Raw genomic sequence first — 21,682 nt, 5'->3', positions numbered from 1 at the left:
AAATAGTGTTTTTGATACCGGGAGTGGAGGTCGAAGGGTTGCTGACACTCAATATCCCCTATCCTCCTTATCTGAGTGGAATAAGAGACCTGGTTTTAAACAGAATAGATTTCCCGACTTGTTGTCCAAGGAGGTCAATACTTGGGGAGGTCCTTCTTCGTTTGGAAATATTAGAAGCCGTGATTAGAGTCGCTGGAACACGTATAATTTCGGATTGCTAAAAGACTGTGCGAAAGACTTTGTAAATAAACAAATTGAGAGATAACCTAGCGCCAAGTGGAAGAAAGAAGAAACTAGGGACTTCCATTTAGTGGACGGAGAAGGGCTAGGGTTGTCTGTTGCTATGGAACACAAAGACTGATCTTGCGGAGAAGATTATCAGCTTCCAGGTGTGGTTCGAAAAGAGACATTGTGCTGTGAAAGAAAACTGGAACTACACTGTTTGAGATCATGGAGGTTGGCAACCCGAACCGCAGGGCCAAATGTATAGTAGGCACACTTTTAGTGGGAGTGATTTTTCTTATAGTTTTAGTAGTTACTATATCTTATGTAGTGGGACATGAAAATGAAGAAAAGGCTGCAAAGGAAGCAAAAATTGTATCGACACAGAAACCTACTATTGCTGGTAAAAAGGGGGACAATACAGAGAAAGATAAAGCTTTACTAGCAGCAGAGTCTCGTAGGTTACATGTAGATGAATCACAGGGAAATTTTAAATCAAATGCATATGCTAAATTGCTTTATGAATACATTGATGCTATGGAGGCCAAGAATTGTTATGTTTGCATGAAATTGCCAGCCTCTGTAGACGAAGGTATCAGATATCATCATCTTCCATTGACTTATGGAATCACATGTAGTTTGTTGCTTAGTATATTCTATGAACGTGATGGGTTTGAATACTATTTTTCAAACTTCGATGCTATTTTACCAGAAGTGCCGAACTACAAGCATTTAAATAAGTGGGATTATTATAAGAGTGAAGACAGATTACAGAAATTTTTCCTTCCCTGGAAAACATTAGATACTTCACATGCCAGAAGAAATAATTTGACTTGTAAAGTATCAGAAATTGAGAAAAAGTTTGTAGGACAAGTGGATGATCGATACCGGAGACAGAAGATTTTAAAAGCTTCAGGTCAATGGAAAACAGATTGGACCGAGGAAGAAAGGGCACACCAAAGAAAGGGTAGCAATGGTCCAATAGCTTTAGATCGAGAGAAAAAGGGGAAACTGTGTATACATAGGGGTGAAACCTATTATGAGAATGTGTTTGTGGGAAAAGTAAGTTGTGAACATGCTTTCCAATTAGAATATTATTCGAAAGACTTCTTGAAAGAAATGCAGGTGATCCCAAATTTATATTTTGTCTGTGGAAGAAATGCATACGTGAAACTACCAGATAATTGGTATGGATCATGTTATTTGGCAATTGTCTTCCCCAAAATATACCATGCTAAGGATTTGGAACTTATAGAGGGAGGAACTCAAGCAAGAGGAAGAAGGGATGTAAGCGCTGAGGAGGTAGTTGGAGACGTATTTGGTGCTATGTTTCCTATTTTAGGGATAGCACTAAATGATGTCAAGATAAGAAGATTGGCAACAGTTGTAGATAGGTTGTCCGCCAGTACTGCTAGATCACTAATGCTGGTGGAGGGAGAAATGCAATCGATAAGGGCAATGGTTCTTCAGAACCGACTTGCTCTAGATGTTCTGTTAGCCAAAGAGGGAGGAGTCTGTAAGGCTTTGAAGGTCCAGGAATGTTGCACTTACATTCCAGACAACTCGAAACCTTTAGAAAAGTACATTCAGGACATTACTGAAATACACCATGAGATTGAGGATTTGACAAAGGTAACAGTGTGGGAAAAAGTAGGTCAAGGAATGGGTAAAGTTGGAGGTTGGTTTGCCAACCTAGGAAAGAATATCATTTGGTACATACTGAAACCTATCATCATAATAGTAGTTTGTATAATCGCTTTGTGGGGATTGGTGCGGCTGTACAAATGGTATAGATCAAACAGGTTGCAAAGAACCATGAGAAGGCAAGAGAGGAGATTGACTGCGATGCAGGATAATCAGTATAGGAGTCTGAAGGCTCTAGAGATGATGAAACGAGGGGGTACTGCAACGACTTCAGTTTGACTCAGACCATACCTCAGGGATGGTGTTATGATGGTGATGACTACTAAAAGTCATCAAAGGGGGGATTGAGAGAGCGCAAATCAAGAAAATTATAGCAGTGCACCATATTTACAAGCATGTTGTATTAGTTTAGTAAACATTTTATAAGAGTGTCGAATCTATAGAGTGAAAATACATAATAGTGTTTAATTAAACTAGAATACTTATATCAAGTGTGAAGAACTAATGTAGATGTTTGTAGTGATGTTAGAATGATGTTGAAATCCCATGTTATGTGGCTGTTGTAGGGGAAAATGTAATTCTGCTGAACGTAGAAATGTGTAGGCCACATGGCAGTTCACATAGAGTACAAGATGCTGTTACACCCTTATACGATGGTGGATTTTGATGTTATTGTAATTCAAAGTATTATCGATCATAGAGCTGAAAAATATGTTTTATAGAAGTGTTTCATATAATCATTGTGTGTAATAAGTTAGAATACTGTTTAGATTAAATTAAATGTTTTACAGAGTGCACAGGCCCGTTCATGTAATTCTAATAGGCCTGAATAGACAAAGTCATTTCTTTTGATCTGCATGTGCTCGTTAGAGAAAGGTCATGTTAGGCACTAACTGTGGAGCCTGTTCGAATGGTTTACGACTTAGAAGATACGGTGGAGGCCGGAATTTGAGGCCCACAGTACAAGTGTCTGTTTGCAGGTGCGAGGAGGTTTTAATCAAGAGAGTGATGAATAGACTTTTGTTCAAGAGAGCCAGGCACAGGCCTGGAGGAGTCTTCAGGAATTTCCTGGGGGTACCGTCTTGCCGGAGAGGAGCCTGGGAAGCAAGGTCAACTCTAACGAAGGGTCCAGAGGAGTACCAGCATGGAACATACCAGAACCAACACCACGTGAGGGGCGACTCTAAGGGGCGTCTCTAAAGGGCGTTTCTATGGTAAATGTGATTTTGTATTAGGGACAGCACCCCAGGGTGGAGTTAAGGCAGATGATCTGAGGAACCTAAGAGAGCGGATGGGTAGGCAGATAGGGAACTGCGAGACATCGTTTTTGAAACAAAGACTAAGGGAAGTGTGTGATCTTCTTTGGAAGTCACCACTGCTGACACCTTCTTAGGTTAAGATCCTGTTATGTAGGGATGTCACTTAGTCTAGTGTAGGGACAGTCTAATCTGATTTCTTTCCTTTCTGTAAATGACTCATAAGCTACAGCTTGTGTCTATTCTTGCAACTTTGATGATTTTTGCATTGGTTTTGGTAATATTCTTTTGCCGACTAAGAGCATTTAGAAAATTCATGTTTGTATTGATACCCGTATATCTTTTGAACCTTATATTGAGATGTTTGTATCTCCAGTTAAGTTTGGCTTTGTAATAAACTTTTAAACTTCCTTAAGCTTAAGTGGTTCTTTAGAGTGGTGTAAGTTATTAACTGATTGACCTAGTAGTGGATTGCCTTTTACTCTATGACAGGTACCAACGGTTCAGTCGACCGGAGTTGGGATCTAGATCTATAACAATAGACCAGAAATCCCGCGTTAACAAAGACAACATGGACAATCTCTTTCACGTAGCTATGCAGATAATGTACTACATTTTATCTGCACATACTTTGTAGTGCCTCTTTGCTGGCACACGAACAGGCATGATTTCCTGCCTTGGAGATATATAGATTCTCGTTGCTATGCAAGTCACGACGATATGAAACATTTCATAGATCCTTCCTTCGAACTCCCTGGTGAGTATATTTGAAAGGCTGTGCTTTAATTAGGACCACGTGGACTCATTGTATTCCAAATTGTTCTGGGGGGAGGGAGGGAAGCTGCCTCAAACGTACTGAAGAGTGGTAGGTTTGCTTTCCACACCCATCCCCCACACTACATAGTTCTGTTTGTTTTGCCTGGGTTGATTGTTTTTCCCAGTCTGGTTCAGGTCATGCTGTCTGCCATCACTAGTCTACCAGATGTCATGGGGCCTGGTTTACCAGGAAGGAAAACGTTCGACACCAAAGTATTCTCAGCACGCTTAACTGCTCCTAGCCAACACTGTAAATAAATAGCCTTTGGGTGGAGACTTTGGTTAGTTAAAAAACGAGTCCTGGGTTCTGTAGTAATAATTCAGTGTTTAAATATAACTTGATCTGAAGTTAAGATCATAAGTGAGATTCTGTAAGGATGAAAAGTCATTGTTCATTACAATAAAAAAACTCTGGACTTCACACTTCAATATTAAAAAAAATTAGCAAATGTGTTAAAAGAGTTGGCGTCATTTCCATGACTGGTTAGTTATACCATATTCTTGTCTGATATCTGGCCATTGAAATAAAGGACATGTCAAGTCACCTACCGCGGTGGTAAACAGGGAAACAGCGTTTACAATGCTGTCTCCACAACGCGGTTCCGTTAAAATGCAGTTGTTACAAGACTGTGTTGTTACCACGCGTACCATTACATCGCAAGTCGCTGTAGGGGGCGCATTGGTGTTGGATTTAGAATCCAAGCCCTTCCCTGCTGTTACACAAACTGGAGTAGGAATAGTAAATAATACTATTCCTAAGTCCAGATTGCCTCCTACAGCAAGTCGTTGAAACGACTTGCAATGTAATTGTTCGCGTTGAAACAGTGCTGTCGTTGTAACGACAGCGTTGTAATGGAATGCGTGAACAACGCATTTGTTGTAAAGAGCCATATTCTGGTAAACGTGTTCGTAGCTCCTAGACTCCTCCTACCTACAGCCGCGGCCGGTGGTGGGAGTACCTGCGGGCGGTGACGTTGGGAGGTTGTGGGGCAGGGTGGGGGGTAGTAATGTATGGATTATGGAGTTTAACAGGTAAGTAAACATATAAATAAATAAAATGAAATTCGTTGCGTGCACTGCATCGCATTTGGTGATGCAGTGCACGCAACGAAATTCGTTTTATTCATATATATGTTAACTTACCTGTTAAACTCCGTAATCCATACATTACTACCCCCCACCCAGCCCCTCCCCTCCCCACCGCCCGCAGGTACTCCCACCACCAGCCGTGGCTGAAACTGCTCCCCCTTTCATCCTTCGGTTGTTGGCTTGACCTATGAGAGCATGAGGTACACACATCCTACCATGGCAGCGTGCAGCGCCCATTAGGACTCACCTCACGGTTGTCTCTGTCCGCTTGAACCAGCATTCCCTTGAAACATGGCTCGATGTAATGAACATAATCATTGTACTGCGGAAAACAAGACAAGACACAGAAAGTAAAGCATTGACCTTGGACGTGATAATACCGCCTGAATGACGTCAATGTGTCACATCAAGGTTTCCAGTGCTATCTGCACAATCAACAGAGGACTTTATGCCACCAAACAGAACTTAAGATAAGCAGAGCGCCACATTTCTGACTTGGGTGTATGGGAAAAGATGCCTAATATAAATGCAAGATATATTTGTGTGGGGGTACATGCATTTACCATTTAACATGATTAAACAAGCTTGTGTTACTCCTACTACATGGTATCGAAAAGGTATTTTGCAGGCATGCTTCACATGTGTCTCCACAGACCACGCATGGCCTCTCCTCCTGAGCTCCAAAGACGTGCCTTAAATCTCTAATCTGGGGGGGCGGCGAGGGGGGTGATCCTCTGCTTTAGAGTCGATGCTGACCAGTTATGCCACTAGAGCCAGATTACAAGCAAGGGTTGATTGCTGAGCACTGGAGACAATAGAGTGATCTCCAGAGCTGTTTCACATAGTCCAGGTGATAAATCTATCTCTGTCATTGTGGGCTGCCTTGACCACACTAACCAGAGCTGGAAGACTCCCTACGCTCATGAAACCCTCAGGAAGCGCCCAACTTCTCGTTTCATATTGGTTCTGTGGTATACAATTATCGCTTTGGTTTTGTTATTCCTAATCTTAGTCTGTGTGAAATGCTTGGGTGGCAGAAGTCTACTACATTAATAAAAACTCTCGGGTTGTATTCACAAAAGTACATTTACACATGCAGATTTACTCACATATAGCTTTACCCTTGCACTTAGGTTTAATTCTACGCCAATGTGTTATTCATCATTTCTGAGTTTAGATTTACACCAAAGTGTACACTTACATATCTCCCTCCCCCTAAAACCAGTGATTGGTGGCCTCCAAGAGTAAATTTACAAGCGAAAAACTAATACTATTAACTTTTCACATGTAGATGGTACTCTTTGCCACTTGATTGGAGATCTCTCTATAGGAAAGTACAGGGAAAATTAATAACGTTTATGATTCTTTTAAGAATCATTAAAACATATGTTAATTTAACATTTGAAAGTGAAATAATTTAAATATTTATTAATATAGAATTAATAAAATACATTTTACAGTACATGGACTCAAATTAACTGTGTATTAAATAATTATTTATTTTGGATATATTTATTTAATTATCAAATAATATTTATAAAATATTAATTTTAAAAAATTCAACCCACTGTGACATTTTTGTTTTTTGTTACTTTTTTATCAAATGTTGTTAACAGGTATGTGTTGAACTAACTGAAATAATTCTACATCTAACAAAAGTTTTAAAATAATAATAATAATAATAATAATAATGATTAATAATAGCATTAATTGGCGGTCACCAGTAGGTAGTTAAAGCTAGGACCTAGTTTCCATAGGAAAATAGTTTTTTGTTTTGCTGATAGCCTCGGCGCCATTTGTCAATTCTTCACAAAATTTTCAGAACTAGTTTGCCATTTATTTCAGCTGCTGTCTTGAAAGTTTTGTACAAATTGTAACAAAAGTAATTTCCACTGTGAGTACTTAAATTAATCACTGGTGATGCATTAAAATATACAAACCCTTATTTATTGTAACTTATTATCAAACATACTAATCTTCACTCTTGCTTTAGGTCCCTGGGGTGTGAATAGATGTTACGATATAAGATTATACATTATACATAAACGTACAAAACTTAGGAAAAAGGAAAGAGAACCTACGCCAAACTAGATTTACAAAATGAAACATGGGATGAACACAATAAATGTGCCAACTAGAAACTGTACTTCAGTCTTCCAATTGTTTAAACAATTATGGTTGTAATTATTTTGGTTGCACAGTCCAAAGAGGAGGTAGTCCATAGAGTGTACACAGACGAGGGACAAGCTTTCTCTCTGAGTCCTTGTGTGTGTCTACAGATTCCTTAGTGCATAAAATCTCTTAGATTTACTACCAAAAAAAGAATACAAACATATATTTAGTACCAAAGAAAAAGAATACAAACATTAATTTAGCCTATATTGCCGAAAGCACATCTTTGAATTCCTAATATTTTCTTTGCTCTAACTTTAGTTCCCTAAAATAACTTAAACCTTACCGCAATGACGTTGACAAAATCATTCTCTCCAAGTGTGTCCAGGATTGTCGTGATGGTGTGTTTAGCGATAGTCATCCTCAGGCCTTTCATGCTGCCACTGACATCTACCAAGATCACAATGTCCTTTGGGGAAGTAGCCGCCTGGATGTACCTTGGAGACAATGTAAAATTAAACAGAGCATCCTTGAGCTAGCCTCAGATGGAGATTCCAGACATCCTACTGCACTTCAACATAACTTCTCCCAGGCAAATACAACGTTTGTGTGTGATGATCACTGTATGAATACATGTACACATTTGGAAATTGAATAGGTTTGACTTTGAGGAGTTAAGGTAAATTTGTTGGTGGGGCCAAAAGCTTGTACTACAATATGGAACTTTAGCATTCAATGCTCTCACACCTCCCTCTTTCACAAGCAACCAGTTCACGCTGTAATGTCTCCAAAATACCTACAGATCCATCAGGACACTACTTATGCCTGCCTGCCTTTCCTAATGCTTAATTCTCTTCTGTCAAACCTAAGAGCAGAAAGGAAAGGAGCCAAATGTGTGTAATACAACCCACACAAAGGAATGTGCAACAGTGCCGCAAAATCAAGGGGAGCATCAGACAGGCCTGGGCTAACTCGTCCTGACCACATGCACTTATGCACTCTGTTAGTGTGTGAATCTTAAATAGAAACGTAAATAAAAGTTGGGAGCTTATATAACTAATGCCAAACATAGAGATGGTAGACAGCCTTTCATTTTATGCGGGTGTTCCATAAAGGCGACAGAAGTGTAAAAAGAATCCATGTGTTGTGTAACACACAAAGATTTGGTTACATACTTGTAGTGCAGGCAGAAATGCCAGATACGCATATTTACCTTAGATATACTGTGAGATAGAATCATTATAAGTAAATACCCATATATAGACAATACATGTAGGGGCCCATTAGGATGTCGGGCGGATTGCTCCCGCCAGGTTGGCGGGAGCCACTGCCGGCCCGGCGGGGGCAATCCGCCCGCCATCCTCACCTAAATGACCCCCGCCATATTAGTATGGCGGGGGGACCGCTGCGGACGGAAAGAGCGTCTGCCGCTTTTCCGCCCCGGTCGCCTTGCGACCAGGGTCGAAAAGCTCTAATATGGTGGCGGTGTCTAACAGACACCGCCAGCCATATTAGCTTTTGTAGATGCCTTTCCGTGGCGGCATCGCGGAAAGGCATGCGGTCTTCACTTTGGGGGCCCCCTACGGGCCCCCAGAGTGAAGGAGAAGTGGGGGGTGCACACGGGGGGTATCACAGGTACCCCCTTGCATTTGCATAAACAAAGCGGCAGGCACCGCGCGGCTTATGCAAATGCATACGTGCATTTTTAGCATTGTGGCGGGCGGTGCTGAGAGCACCGCCCGCCACAATGCTAAAAATGCAGGATGCGCCCGCCACAGTGGCAGGCGCATCCTAATACCCCCCATGGGAGCCCATAACCGACCCCAATAACCGATGGGATGGCAGGCGGACTGAGTCCGCCCGCCATCCTAATGACCCCCATAGTTTGGACTGTTTTAGCATTATGCAAATATTAGTGTAACAATTTTGGTGAGAGTGGCAAAAAAACGTTGTTTTACAACAGCACGAAGATCCAATTTCGAAAAGTTATTTAGCAAAAATTATAATGGATAACACTGCTGCCTTCAACATAACCCTAATAAATACTATTTATACAAAGAAAAATGTATTTGGGGCATCGGTTAAACGTGAACCTGTCTCTGAATGTAAGTGGGGGTCGGAAGGTACAAAGCCAGCTGCAAAGATTTTTGGGGTTAAAGACAGATAACTGGGGAGAATGAATAACTGGAAATGTTTGTATTTTACAGTATCGGAGAGCATCATGACAGTACTAGTCACGATAGGTCAGTAACTAGTAGAATATATAAGAAGATGGGAACCAACCCAGAGAGATACTTCTCTAAATAGTGATCTTTGCCAAAGTACGTCGTGTCGAGATAAATATACAACTTACCACGTAGTTCTACGTTTAATTAACTGGCCACTGTAAAATCTATCCCAGTAACCACTGAAAAATATGTGAAGTCATGCAAAAAAAAAACTACATCACCCTTAAGTTAATTGCACCAGGTAAAGGCTGTGTCACTTGCAGTTTTTCTCGAATGCAGTGTTCAAAAGCACCTCTGCATTCAAGCATTATTTGATCTTGTACCCCTGGTTTCACATTCATTGCATTGTGTAACACACTTAACTGGAGGCATGTGTCTGCATTTCATCAAAGTGTACATTATGTTATTATATGATATCTGTTTTGCGATCTTTATTGTGTCTCTTGCAGACAATGTATTTTTCCTCTAGTGAAAGAGAAGCAGTTCACTTAGGCCAGACCTGCTTATATGTTTTTACAAATGTTACCTCCTGGATTTGTTTTAATGTTGTTGGTTTTTTCATGACTGCTGTCAGACTCAGTAAAAGAAGGAGGTGATTGACACATGGTGTATACTGTATGCACTTGCACTCATAGATTTTATTGGCTTTCTTTTAAATACCGTATTTTTAAAGATTTTTGTGTTTTTATTATGCCAAGATCAATTCTGCCTCTGCGGTTGTTTACTTCGTGCTGCTATCTCCTATCTTTGTATTATGTCTGTCATTAAATGTGTTTATTACGTGCTTGTATCTTTTACGGTGTTTATTAACCGATAAAAGATTATTTGACTCTCTGACTGATATCTGGGTTATGTCATCAATAGAATAGCAAGAGACAGATCACACTGCCTCCTTAATTAGTGAGGGGTCTTGCAAGAAATGCACTCGTCCATCCTTGTGCAGGCTTCTTACATCCTTCTCCTACACAGTTTCTAGCTTCACCCAACAGCACTGCTCTGTGTAGTAAGCCAGTTGCTCAGCATGCTAGTGGAAGAGTATTCTCTACACGGTGGTCACTGTTACACTGTCCTTAACAGAGAATGTAACACAGCACAGAAAGAGAGTGGCCAGGCTAAGGGGGTGACTCAAGACCAGATCTTCCCCAGCAGCCTCAAAGTGGGCATTTTCCATAGCACTGCAGTCATCCCAGAACTCTTTGTGGTAGGATTCAGGAGCTCTCATAAAGCCACGATCAGTCTGATGCACTCAGACTTTCAGCATGAATCTCACTCTCATTTGGAAGCGCCCTCAACCTGGTCAGATAAGATGGAAATGGAATGGTGGCATTTAAAGACGTGCTAGTATTATGGGTCGCATTTAAAGGCGTGGTAGTGTTATGGGTCCCCCGCATCAATTCTTTCCAGGGGTGCAGCACAGAAACATTTAACCTATCAGATTAGTTTTTAGGGGCATTCACAGAGAGTATGAGATTCTTTTTAACCTTTAATGGATACTATGGACTAATGTGGAGTTTGTTGACCTAGACGCGGTAGGACCATGGTGGTGGAAGCAGTGTCCCAACCAACCCAACCGCAGCGGGGCCACTGAATCAAGAGTTTACAGACATTTCTGCATTTTTTTTCTCACTAAGTTGCTTCTGTCTACATATTGGGAGTGTCTATGGTGAAAACAACAGTGATGATTAGGAGGACGGGGGAGGTGGACTTTGCTTTTGGAAAAAGACAGGAATGTTCTGAAGTGCTGGCAGTATTTTCCCACAGCACATTTGTGCAGTCTTCCTGTGGATGGAACAACACCGGTGGGAATGGCGCGCAGGGCTGCTCTAAACAGGATGACGTCTCTAGCACAATACAGATGCTGGGTTTACTGAATGGTTGCTCTAGAAGCACAGCTGGAAGCGGCTGCGCTGTCCTGCGAACCACCATCCGCCCGCATTGTAAATGAGGAGAGTGATGAAAAAGGTGAGCAGATGGGACAGTTGGTAAAACTTAGCGGCTGTCCTGTCTCCGTCCACCTCTAAACGAGACAAAATCTCAACAGATTGGAGAGGATTCTGATCAGATTGTGCAATAACTGAAAAGCATATGCTGTTGACTGATCTGTGTTCTCTCCATCATGCAGTAAAGTGGGTGACAAAAATACATGCTAATGTCATTGATTAGGAATAAAAACAAACACATACCACCCCAGTGACAGAGGGGAACATAATGAGGAAGTAATATCTAGTGAACTTACCAGCCTCTGTTCCTGCAGTCAAATGCAATTACTCCGTTGTCATCAGGAGCCCATTTGATACCTGAAAAGACATTGACAAACATGAAAACCCCCATCATGGAGCTAAACCATGTGTCTCTACTTCCTCACTACATTTTTAACTTCATGGTAAATGTGTTTGCGAAGTGGGGTGTCAAATCAAATGCAGATAGAGAGAGTTAAAAGAGAAAGAGATAGAATGAGAATACTAAAAGTGGATGCATGCAGTAGGCGCGCCGCTGGTGTGCCAAAGGCAAGCCCTTCTGCTCCCATCCACAACACGACCGCGACTAGTGCCAGGAACACTGGTCCTCAGACCCCTCGCCGCTACGACTCCAGCACTCTCCACGCACTCAAACCTGGACACAACAGCAACTGCCAGCTCTTGACGTCGAGCAACTCCTAAGGCCTGTTCTCCTGACGACACGGCTGCTGCACCTTCACCCACCTGCAGATCCAGACAGCTACCACCAACCAACCGGACGCCAGCACACTCAACCTCCTAAGCTGCATCCTCCTCAACGTACGCTCCCTCCATAGACACTCAGTAGACGTTTGGGACCTCCTCAACACCCTCTCTCCCAACGTCGCCTTCCTCACAGAGACCTGGACCAGCACCAGCACCACTCCAGACATCACCACCGCCATCCCTGACAGATACAAGTTCCTGAAGAAAGACAGCCCCATGCAACCGGGAGGAGGCCTGGCCATCGGCCACAAAAGCTCCCTTCGACTGACAACCTCCATCTCGAACACCGCCTCACCCTCGATGGAACACATCCACTTCCAGATCCACCCTAACCCCAGAAGGACACTCCGCAGAACTCTCGCCTACAGATCACCCGGACCCCGCTCCCTGTTCACCAACACCATCGCAGACTAAATCGCCGCCATGCCCTCGCCTCCACAGACTACGTACTACTCAGAGACCTGAATTTCCACCTAGACAACCTCAGTGACCCCAACGCCCTTCTAGAGAATCTCGCCAACTTTGGACTGAAGCAACTTGTCTCCACCCCCACCCCCGCCCACACAGCGGGACACACTCTTGATCCTATCTTCGCCATAGGAAACAACATTCGCTTCAGCCACACCATGGAATCTCTCTGGACGGACCACCACTGCGTCCATTTCTCCTTCTCGAAACCCACCGTACACAAGCCGACGCCACGCCTCCCACACAGAAACTGGAACAAGATCACAGAAGAACACCTCACCGCTACCCTCAGCCGCACTCCTCCCCCTACCATGACAGACGCCAACAATGCAGCCAACTACCGTCACCAATGGATCGCCAATTGCGCCAACACTCTCGTCCCTCTCCAGTACTCTGATAGACGACACAACACGAAAGCCACTTGGTTCACCACGGACCAACAAGAATCCAAACGCTTGTGCCAATGACTGGAGGAAGAATGGAGAAACAGCAAAAGCCCGGAACCACTCACCGTCTACAGTGCTGCCACCATGACACACCACCAACTCATCAGATCAACAAAGAGAAACTTTATATAGGACAGAATCCTCTCCACCCAGCCAATCCTCCTAACCTGGACCCTTGTCTCCACAGAAGATACCGCAAAGACTATGATAAACATCCACTCCCGAGCACCCACTGACACCGGCCAGTTGCACATCTTTCACAAGGCCACCTCCACTATGACAGACAATCAACTGTGACCTCAAAACAGGCATGTTCCCCGATGACTGGAAACACGCTGAAGTCAAACCCCTCCTCAAGAAGCCCTCCGCGGACCCGACTGACTTCAAGAATACAGGCCCATCTCTCTCCTCCCCTTCACCACCAAAGTCATTGAGAACATCATCAACGCCCAGTAACACACTTCATAGAATCAAACAATATCCTTAAATCATCTCAATCCAGATTCCCCAGTAACCACAGCAATGATACTACACTCATAGCAGCCACTAACGACATCCGGACCCTCCTCGATCAAGGCCACACTGCAGCCCTCATACTAATAGACCTCTCAGTAGTCTTCAATACCATCGCCCACCGCACACTAGCGCCAGACTCCACAATGCCGGCATACAGGGAACTGCTTTAGACTGGATTTGCTCCTTTCTCTCTGACAGAACACTCTGATAGTATGCCCCTAAGTATGTTGCATCCTGGATGAGCAGCAGCTGCCTGACGCTCAAATTAGATAAAACCGAAAATACCTCATCCTCGGATCCACCCCCTCTGCATGGGACGACACCTGGTGGCACCCCACCCTCGAAAACCCACCCACCCCCACGGAACACACCTGCAACCTCGGCATCATACTCAACTCCTCACACGGGGTGAACCCCCAGATCAATGCTGTGTCCTTCACATGCTTCAACACCCTCCTCATAATCTCCAAAACCTTCAAATGTATCCCCCCCGACTCCAGAAGGATCGTCACCCACGCACTCATCACCAGCAGGCTGGGCTACGAAAATGCAATCTACGCCGGAATCAACAAAACACTCCTTCACAAACTCCAGACTGTCCAGAATGCTGCAGCCAGACTCGCCCTCAGCATTCGACATGACCACATCATCCAGCACCTTCGCAACCTCCACTGGCTCCCCGTCAAAAAGAGAGTAACCTTCAAACTGCTCACACACGCCTACAAAACATTCCATAACACCAGACCCCAATACCTTAACGAAAAAATCTACTTCCATGCCCCCAAGAGAAACCTGCGCTCCGCCGACCTAGACCTTGCCGAGGTCCCCCACATCCAAAGAGCCAGAACTGGGGGCAGATCCTTCTCTTGCATCACGGCTAAGGCCTGGAACGAACTCCCCCTCAGCATCAGACGAAGCCTGACACTGCAAACCTTCAGAAAGGGCTTCAAGACCTGGCTCTTCGGATTACCTTGGAGCTGCCCAAACCCCCCTGCCCCAGTGCTTTGAGACCCTCACGGGTAAGTAGTGTGCTCTATAAATCCCTGATTGATTGAATGATTGAGTAAGAGCTAGGCAGGGAGGGACGATAATGTGTGTGAGAAAGTGAGAAAAAGTGAGATACTGAGAGAATGACGGAGAGAACAAGAGAGAGATAGAGATGCAATAAAAGAGGAATAGCACAGAGAAAATATATGACAGAGAGAGAGAGAGAAGGACCAGAAAGAGACAGACAGGAAAGCAAGAGGACAGAAAGACAAGGGGAGAAAATTTGAGACAGGCAGGGAGGGAGAAAGAGAAAGTGAGAGGGAAACCACAACATATCAATGGATACACACAAAGATGAGGAGAAACGTAGAGTTAACAGGGTATCAGAGCAAGGCAGTGTAAAGAAGGGCAAGAGAAAGAGACCGTGGTACATGATAGCTGCATCATTGTCTATGTATATACATCATCAGAATAGGCTCTTTAATTTTAGGATGAGTTCCTTCAACATTACCAGAATATCACATATTACCTCTTGCACAACTATTTACTGTCAATCACTGTTGTCGAGTTCCCACAATGGCAAACTACAACGAGGACCAATGAAAGACCATGTTTGGCTGTCCTCTTGGCCATCAGTGTCCTTTTAATTTACATCAAATCAACTTGTTCTCGCTTCCTACTAATGACATCCTTGACCTTCTTAAATAAACATGGGTCGATATCTTACAAGAAGTGCATTTTTAGTAGCACATGATATGTCTGTCAGAAACAAATCTGTTTTGCATCCAGTGATCCAACACATGAGCCTCTGCAGAACAACAGTGATGAAGGCACAATAGATGCAATCGGATACCTGTGGAGTGAAAGCAAAGAAAGAGCTGAACAGTAGATAGCGCGTAATAGTGACCTGGCAGAATGAATTGAACTGGTACCTTTGTCTACAAGGACCAGCTCCCTACGAATGCATGTTGAAATCCTGGCCCCAGGTTCTAGAAATATTGATAAGAAGAACTGAGCTAATTAAAGAAATTAAGAAAGTGAGATGGAAATTAAAACAGTAGGAACAAGAATACACCCATTTTACGAGATGCCAGGCGATCCCTTTCCAGTGACCGAATGGAGGTAGAAATGGGAAGCATTCTTGCCATGATGCTGTGGAAAGAATCCCATGAGAAAACTATACATTCATTGAGACAAGGTGGTAATGTGATGCACCCCTTGCTGAATCCAAAGGTGGCTTCTATCTGACACAGATGATGGCTTGCGCTCACAGCATGACACAGTTGCTAAGGAGACAGGACAAGGTATTTCTAGGGAACTGAATAAAGATCTCATGTCAAAAGAGCTGCAAGAGGCGGTTTGCTTTGTATTGTAATGCATCCCTCCCTAGGGTCTGATGACATGAAGATAAACGGGATATGATGACATGGCTGCATCTGACGTTACAGGAAGTCTCTGGGAAGAGACGCTCTCCATCTATATCCTTGCTGTCCGATAAATGTAAATATCAAAACTGTTTGTGATGGGCCCAATAAAACCAAGTCAGCGACTGAGCTTTTTTCCCTAGTTTTTCTCCTTTACTTCCCCATTATTCTTCCTACTCCATCCATTTAACCATCTATTTCTTGCCCTTCTCCCCAGCAATTCTTACCTCGCCTACAACGTTCTAGACCAGATTTGTTCTGCATTACTGTTCCTCGTCCTGGTCCAATCATGTTCTAGACCCGGCACCACTCTCAAACTGTAGAGCAAGGAGGTGGACTGCATAGCATTTACACAGTGTCGCACACACGATTGTAGTGAAAGCCATGTGACAAGATTATAAATGCAATGTAATCATGTTTACCCACACCAGTTGGAATCTATACCTAGCAGTGGTTGTCTTCAGCAGAGGTATCACCTCATCATGTACTCCGATAGAGGAACATGGTTCCATGGAGTGGCAGGCGAGAGGACATCTCTTGTACGTGTTATTGGAAAGTTACACTTTATAGTTATCTGCGACTCACTCTTTCTTGCACGAAGCGTACACACCTGGGTAGAGCCGGAAGAAGCCGGTAGAGCTGCCGAAGTATTGCCAAGTTAACGTTGGGTCCTTTTCGAAGTTCTCCACAAACACCGGGTTTAAGGCCTCAGACATGAAAACTCCATTAAGAATATCAGGATCTATCCAAAGAAAAGGAGATGAGAGAAAGAGATGATACAAAAGAAAAACAAAGAGTTTTACACTCATACAGCAAATAGGTGTGCCTTCCCAATCACATTTGTTGCCACAAATGCGGTTAAGGTATTGCCAAATGAGGGAAAGTGTGTATGAATCATGGATATACTGGGGCTATAAAAGTACATTTTCAAAAATATCAGCATGTGTAGCAAATTGGTTTCAAAATGGCGTCTCCGGCAGCTTCAGGCTAAGCTCGCAGTTCCAGCTAGAATTCATTACAGTCTGCTCATTACTGAATTAGACTGCAACTGACACAAACTGCCTTTTTAATTTAAAAAATAATATATCCAGACTAGCCCCACCTACATACGTCACATTCCAAAAATGTGTCTACAAAGAAATTGTACAATGTTTAAACTCTTTATGACCCCGGCTTTCTTGTGGCGCCGAGAAGCCAAGATCTCATTGGCCACACGTAACATCTGAAGTCAAAAGACTTTTTTAAAATCTGTGGGACTGATTCTCAAAGACGAGTGTAAAGATAAAACTACTTCTGCAATCGATACAAGGTTTTACGATCTTATGAGGCTTCTCTCGCACAAATACCTTCTTATGAGCAAATCTACTACCGCGTTCCTTGCAAGTTTATGCACATCTACTTAGCTTATGCATTTGTGGTTGTTTTCAACCTAATCTCCGACCCATACCCGCCCTTGAAAAAGTTTAAAATCTCACTTCTGCTCCCTGTTTTACAACACTTAAATATAATTTCCAAACCTAACAATCAGACATCCTCCCTCTTTAATGCCTTGTTATCTGTAGACATGACCCTCTTGATGCCTCTCTGTATCAGTCGAGCTCCCAGAAGATAGTCGGAGGAAAGGATGAGGAGGATGAAAGATGTGTCCAGATATGGAAACAGTGGTTAGGACTTGGAGGAAACTAACCAAAGAGATGGGGAAACAGGCAGATTCCGAGAACACCGCTGCGGGAAAGCGCTATGCTTACATGTGCGGCAGCCCTGACGGGTTTTCAAGGGTTGGACAAAATAGGCATTTCGACCCTCACAGAGGTCTGGGACGCCAATTGGGCTGTACCATTTTCTCATTTACCGACAGAATACCAGATACCTACTGCACAATAGTTGAAATACGCTCAGTTGTGAGCTGCCCTCTGTCACACTGTCCCGCCGACTGAGGAGATGCAGGAAGACTCATTGTTGGAAACAAGGTGACCCAGTGGGGGAAAAGTTGCTTTATGGAATATATGGGACCCTGATGAGAAATACACAAACCCCACTGAGCGGTCCATGGTTATGGGATAGTGGGGACTTGGATGACGATGATTGGCAAGAGTCATTAATGCTTGCGGCGGTGGTGGCCCTCCCGGAGACTCTCAGTTTGATCCAATTTAAAATCTTACATAGTCTATTATTCATGCATACTGCTTCATACGCTAGGCAGGGCTGCGGATCCCGATTGTCTTAGGGGATACGGTCAGGAGGGCACGTTTTATTAAATGCTCTGGATCTGCCCTAAACTCAACAGTCTCTGGGGTATGATGGCGGGTAACTTGGAGTACGCAACAGGGACACCATTGGAGCTCCTGCCTTGGCTTACACTGCTGGGAATATGGGGACCGATGGACCCCACACACTTTCACAAGACCTTAGTGAACTTTGGATGTATGGTGGCGAAACGTGACATAGCTAGGAAATGGGGTACAGGGACACTTCCCCAACACCAAAACTGGGTGGTCGGTATGGAACTTTGTAGATTAATGGAAAGGGAAATTTGTTGTGGCAGGGGATGTGATAAGGAATAAGGGAAAGTCTGGGGGGGTTTGGCTCTCTTGTCTTGATTGAATGGTGCGCCTAGCTGAGTGGGAATGTATTGTTTTTTCTTTCTGGTGTGCAATACAAGAGATGGATATTGATGGGTGCCTTGGGTCGGGGCTGGTGATGTGCAGGATATTTGAGGACGATATTATAGGGTGACGCAATAGATCTGTTTATGGGGACGGGGGTTGTACTATGTTATCGGTGTTTGTTTATCTTGCATATAAACTAATAAAGTTTTCAACAAAAACAAAATAAACATAGCATTGTGAGAATAATTGAAATACATATTTAAATAAAATGATTGATGATTTTTGGAGAAAGATGATGGGTCTGAAGACATTTATAAATGTTGATATGCTCACACCTTCATAAAGCCAATAGGCTCGCTTTTGATATTTTAGTGCTGCAGAAGGACGTGCTTGGCATAGGGTTAGCTGCTAAGAGGAAATGCCTTGCAGCCAAACCTACGCTGGGCACAGGGGTTCACTGTCTGCAGCAAATCCCAGGCTGTGCACTGCGGGGGTTGGCTACCCATAGGGGGTTGGCTGCAAGGCCAGGCTTCAGGCCAGACCCTACGTCCAACCCTCTGCCCTGCATGGCCAAAGGCAGTTGATTGTCTGCAGGGAGCTGGATACAGGACCTGATCACAGGCCAGGCCTTGCGGCCAACTCCCAGAGGGGGTTGGCTTTAAGTATGGTAATAAAATATTACTTTACATATGAAAAACCCTAGATATTCACTGAAAAAAAATAAAGGTTAAAGTGACGTTATGGTTAGGCGAAGATTTCAGTTAAAACATGCCATTTTAAACGTACAGTTTTCAAAGTGGATGAGTTCATTTACAGTCTCTATTTATACCATAATACGGATTATAGAGTCAAAAGTATAAATAGAGACTGTTAAAGGACTCATCCACTTTAAAAAGACGGAAACAGTTGAAACGAGACAGTGGTGTTTGGTAGATGCATATGCTATTTTCAAATAAATGTGAAATTTACAAATCCCGGGAGTGCGACGTAGTCAGTTAGTATTTGATATATATTTTGATATATTCACCCTCACATATATACATATATATATATATATGTCTGTGTGTGTGTGTGTGTATTTATATATATATCTCGAACAAAGCAATCCAAGTATTATCGCGCACAAACGAGGACACAAACTCTCACTTCGCTGGTGCCAAATTTCAAATGTTCAAATGTATTTCAACATAGAGGGCTGTCTCTGACGCGTTTCGGCCACGTCCAGTGGCCTTGTTCTCATCAAAGCTGAGCTGGCGATGCAGCAAGCGCAAGAAAAATAGTTGTATTTATTTATATACTTACTTTTCTCCTTACCGTCATATGTCCACTTCCACTACCCCAACACCCTGCCCCCCTCACCACCCGCAGCACTCCCTCTGCGAGCCGCCACTGACGTTCTAACCATTTAGCTATAGCTTTTTTCCTTCTAAGGAAGAATTACTGAAATACATAAGCTTTTCTTGTGTTTCCTTGCAGGATCAATCACTAGTGATTTTATTCCAAAAATACTGGTCCATGGGTCTCTCTATTTCAGGAGGGGTTGCCATGATCCTTAATGCGGCCACAACCCTTGCCAGCCTCATGAATCTGCTGTCTGCGTTTACAGAACCTGTGCCTCTCGGCAGTGATGCCCAGGTCATTCTGAAGGTGGCACTCCAGCCTCAGCATTGCCTCCTAGTACTCGTGCCATCTCCCAGACTCAGAGGTTTAGTGGATAAGTTCTGCCAAAGGGTCAAATATATTTTTGCCTTTGGGCTATCAATTGCACTCTGAGTTATGAGCCCGATCACTCGGCTGGTACCCATTATGGGCACTGGATTTGTTTAAATATGCCTAAAGCTGACACCTGGACCATTAGTCTGTATATAGCTAAAGGGGGTGGCCCTTGTGTGGTGCCAAGGAGACCATATAGTGTCCACCTAAGCTTCTGCCTGAAAACACAGCCCCCTCTTGGTATACAGTGATCACTGAGTGATACCTTCATTCAGTGACTAGCTAAACTGTGGGTTACTTCCCATCCACACATCGGCACAGTTAGTATACCTTTGTAACCTAAGTTTGGACTAAAATTGGGTGAAAACATTGCGGCTTCTGCATCACCCACCGCTGGTCCATATTAGGTTTAAAACAATAGTTCTCTTCATTTTTGTTCTTTTTCACATATTGTTTAATTAGTCTCTTTGTATAGCCAAGGGAGGTGGCCCACAAACCTAGCAAAGAAATTGTACAACGTTTAAACTCTTTATGACCCAGGCTTTCTTGTGGCGCCGAGAAGCCAAGATCTCATTGGTCACACACAACATCTGAAGTAAAAAAACTTTTAAAAATCTATGGGACTGATTCTCAAAGACGAGTGTAAAGATAAAACTACTTCTGCAATCGATACAAGGTTTTACATTCTTATGAGGCTTCTATTGCACAAATATTTTCTTGTGAGCAAATCTACTACCGCGTTCCTTGCAAGTTTATGCACATCTACTTAGCTTACGCATTTGTGGTTGTTTTCAACCTACTCTCCGACCCATTCCCGCTCTTAAAAAAGTTTAAAAACTCACTTCTGCCCCCTGTTTTACAACACTTAAATATCATTTCCAAACCTAACAATCAGACATCCTACCGCTTTAATGTCTATCTGTAGACATGACCCTCTTGATGCCTCTCTGTATCAGTCGAGCTCCCAGAAGATAGTCGGAGGAAAGGATGAGGAGGATGAAACATGTGTCCAGATATGGAAACAGTGGTTAGGACTTGGAGGAAACTAACCAAAGAGATGGGGAAACAGACGGACTCCAAGAACACCACTGCGGGAAAGCGCTATGCTTACATGTGCGGCAGCCCTGACGGGTTTTCTAGGGTTGGACAAAATAAGCATTTCGACCCTCGCAGAGGTCTTGGACGCCAATTGGGCTGGACCATTTTCTCATTTACCGACAGAATACCAGATACCTACTGCACAATGGTTGAAATACGCTCAGTTGTGAGCTTCCCTCTTTCACACTGTCCCGCCGGCTGAGGAGATGCAGGAAGACTCAACATTGGAAACAAGATGACCCAGTGGGGGAAAAGTTGCTTTATGGAATATATGGGACCCTGATGAGAAATACACAAACCCCACTGAGCGGTCCATGGTTATGGGATAATG

At 43.4% G+C, this 21,682-nt stretch overlaps 1 protein-coding gene across 1 annotated transcript in view; it reads right to left on the bottom strand.

Moving 5' to 3' along the window:
• The window catches only part of CACNA2D4 (calcium voltage-gated channel auxiliary subunit alpha2delta 4), a 924,019-nt gene that overhangs the window by 585,978 nt on the left and 316,359 nt on the right, over nt 1-21,682 (bottom strand). Inside the window, exons 6-9 of the mRNA XM_078673672.1 lie at nt 16,542-16,673; nt 11,604-11,664; nt 7,486-7,636; nt 5,275-5,349 (exon numbers count right to left, since the gene is read on the bottom strand). Of these exons, the coding sequence (XP_078529798.1) occupies nt 5,275-5,349; nt 7,486-7,636; nt 11,604-11,664; nt 16,542-16,673 (419 nt within the window). The remainder of the gene's footprint in view (nt 1-5,274; nt 5,350-7,485; nt 7,637-11,603; nt 11,665-16,541; nt 16,674-21,682) is intronic.

This window comes from Lissotriton helveticus, chromosome 1_1 (assembly GCF_964261635.1).
Source record: "Lissotriton helveticus chromosome 1_1, aLisHel1.1, whole genome shotgun sequence".
Taxonomy (NCBI): domain Eukaryota; kingdom Metazoa; phylum Chordata; class Amphibia; order Caudata; family Salamandridae; genus Lissotriton; species Lissotriton helveticus.
The sequence above is the reverse complement of the archived record's forward strand: the minus strand, read 5'-3'. Positions and strand labels throughout refer to the sequence as shown.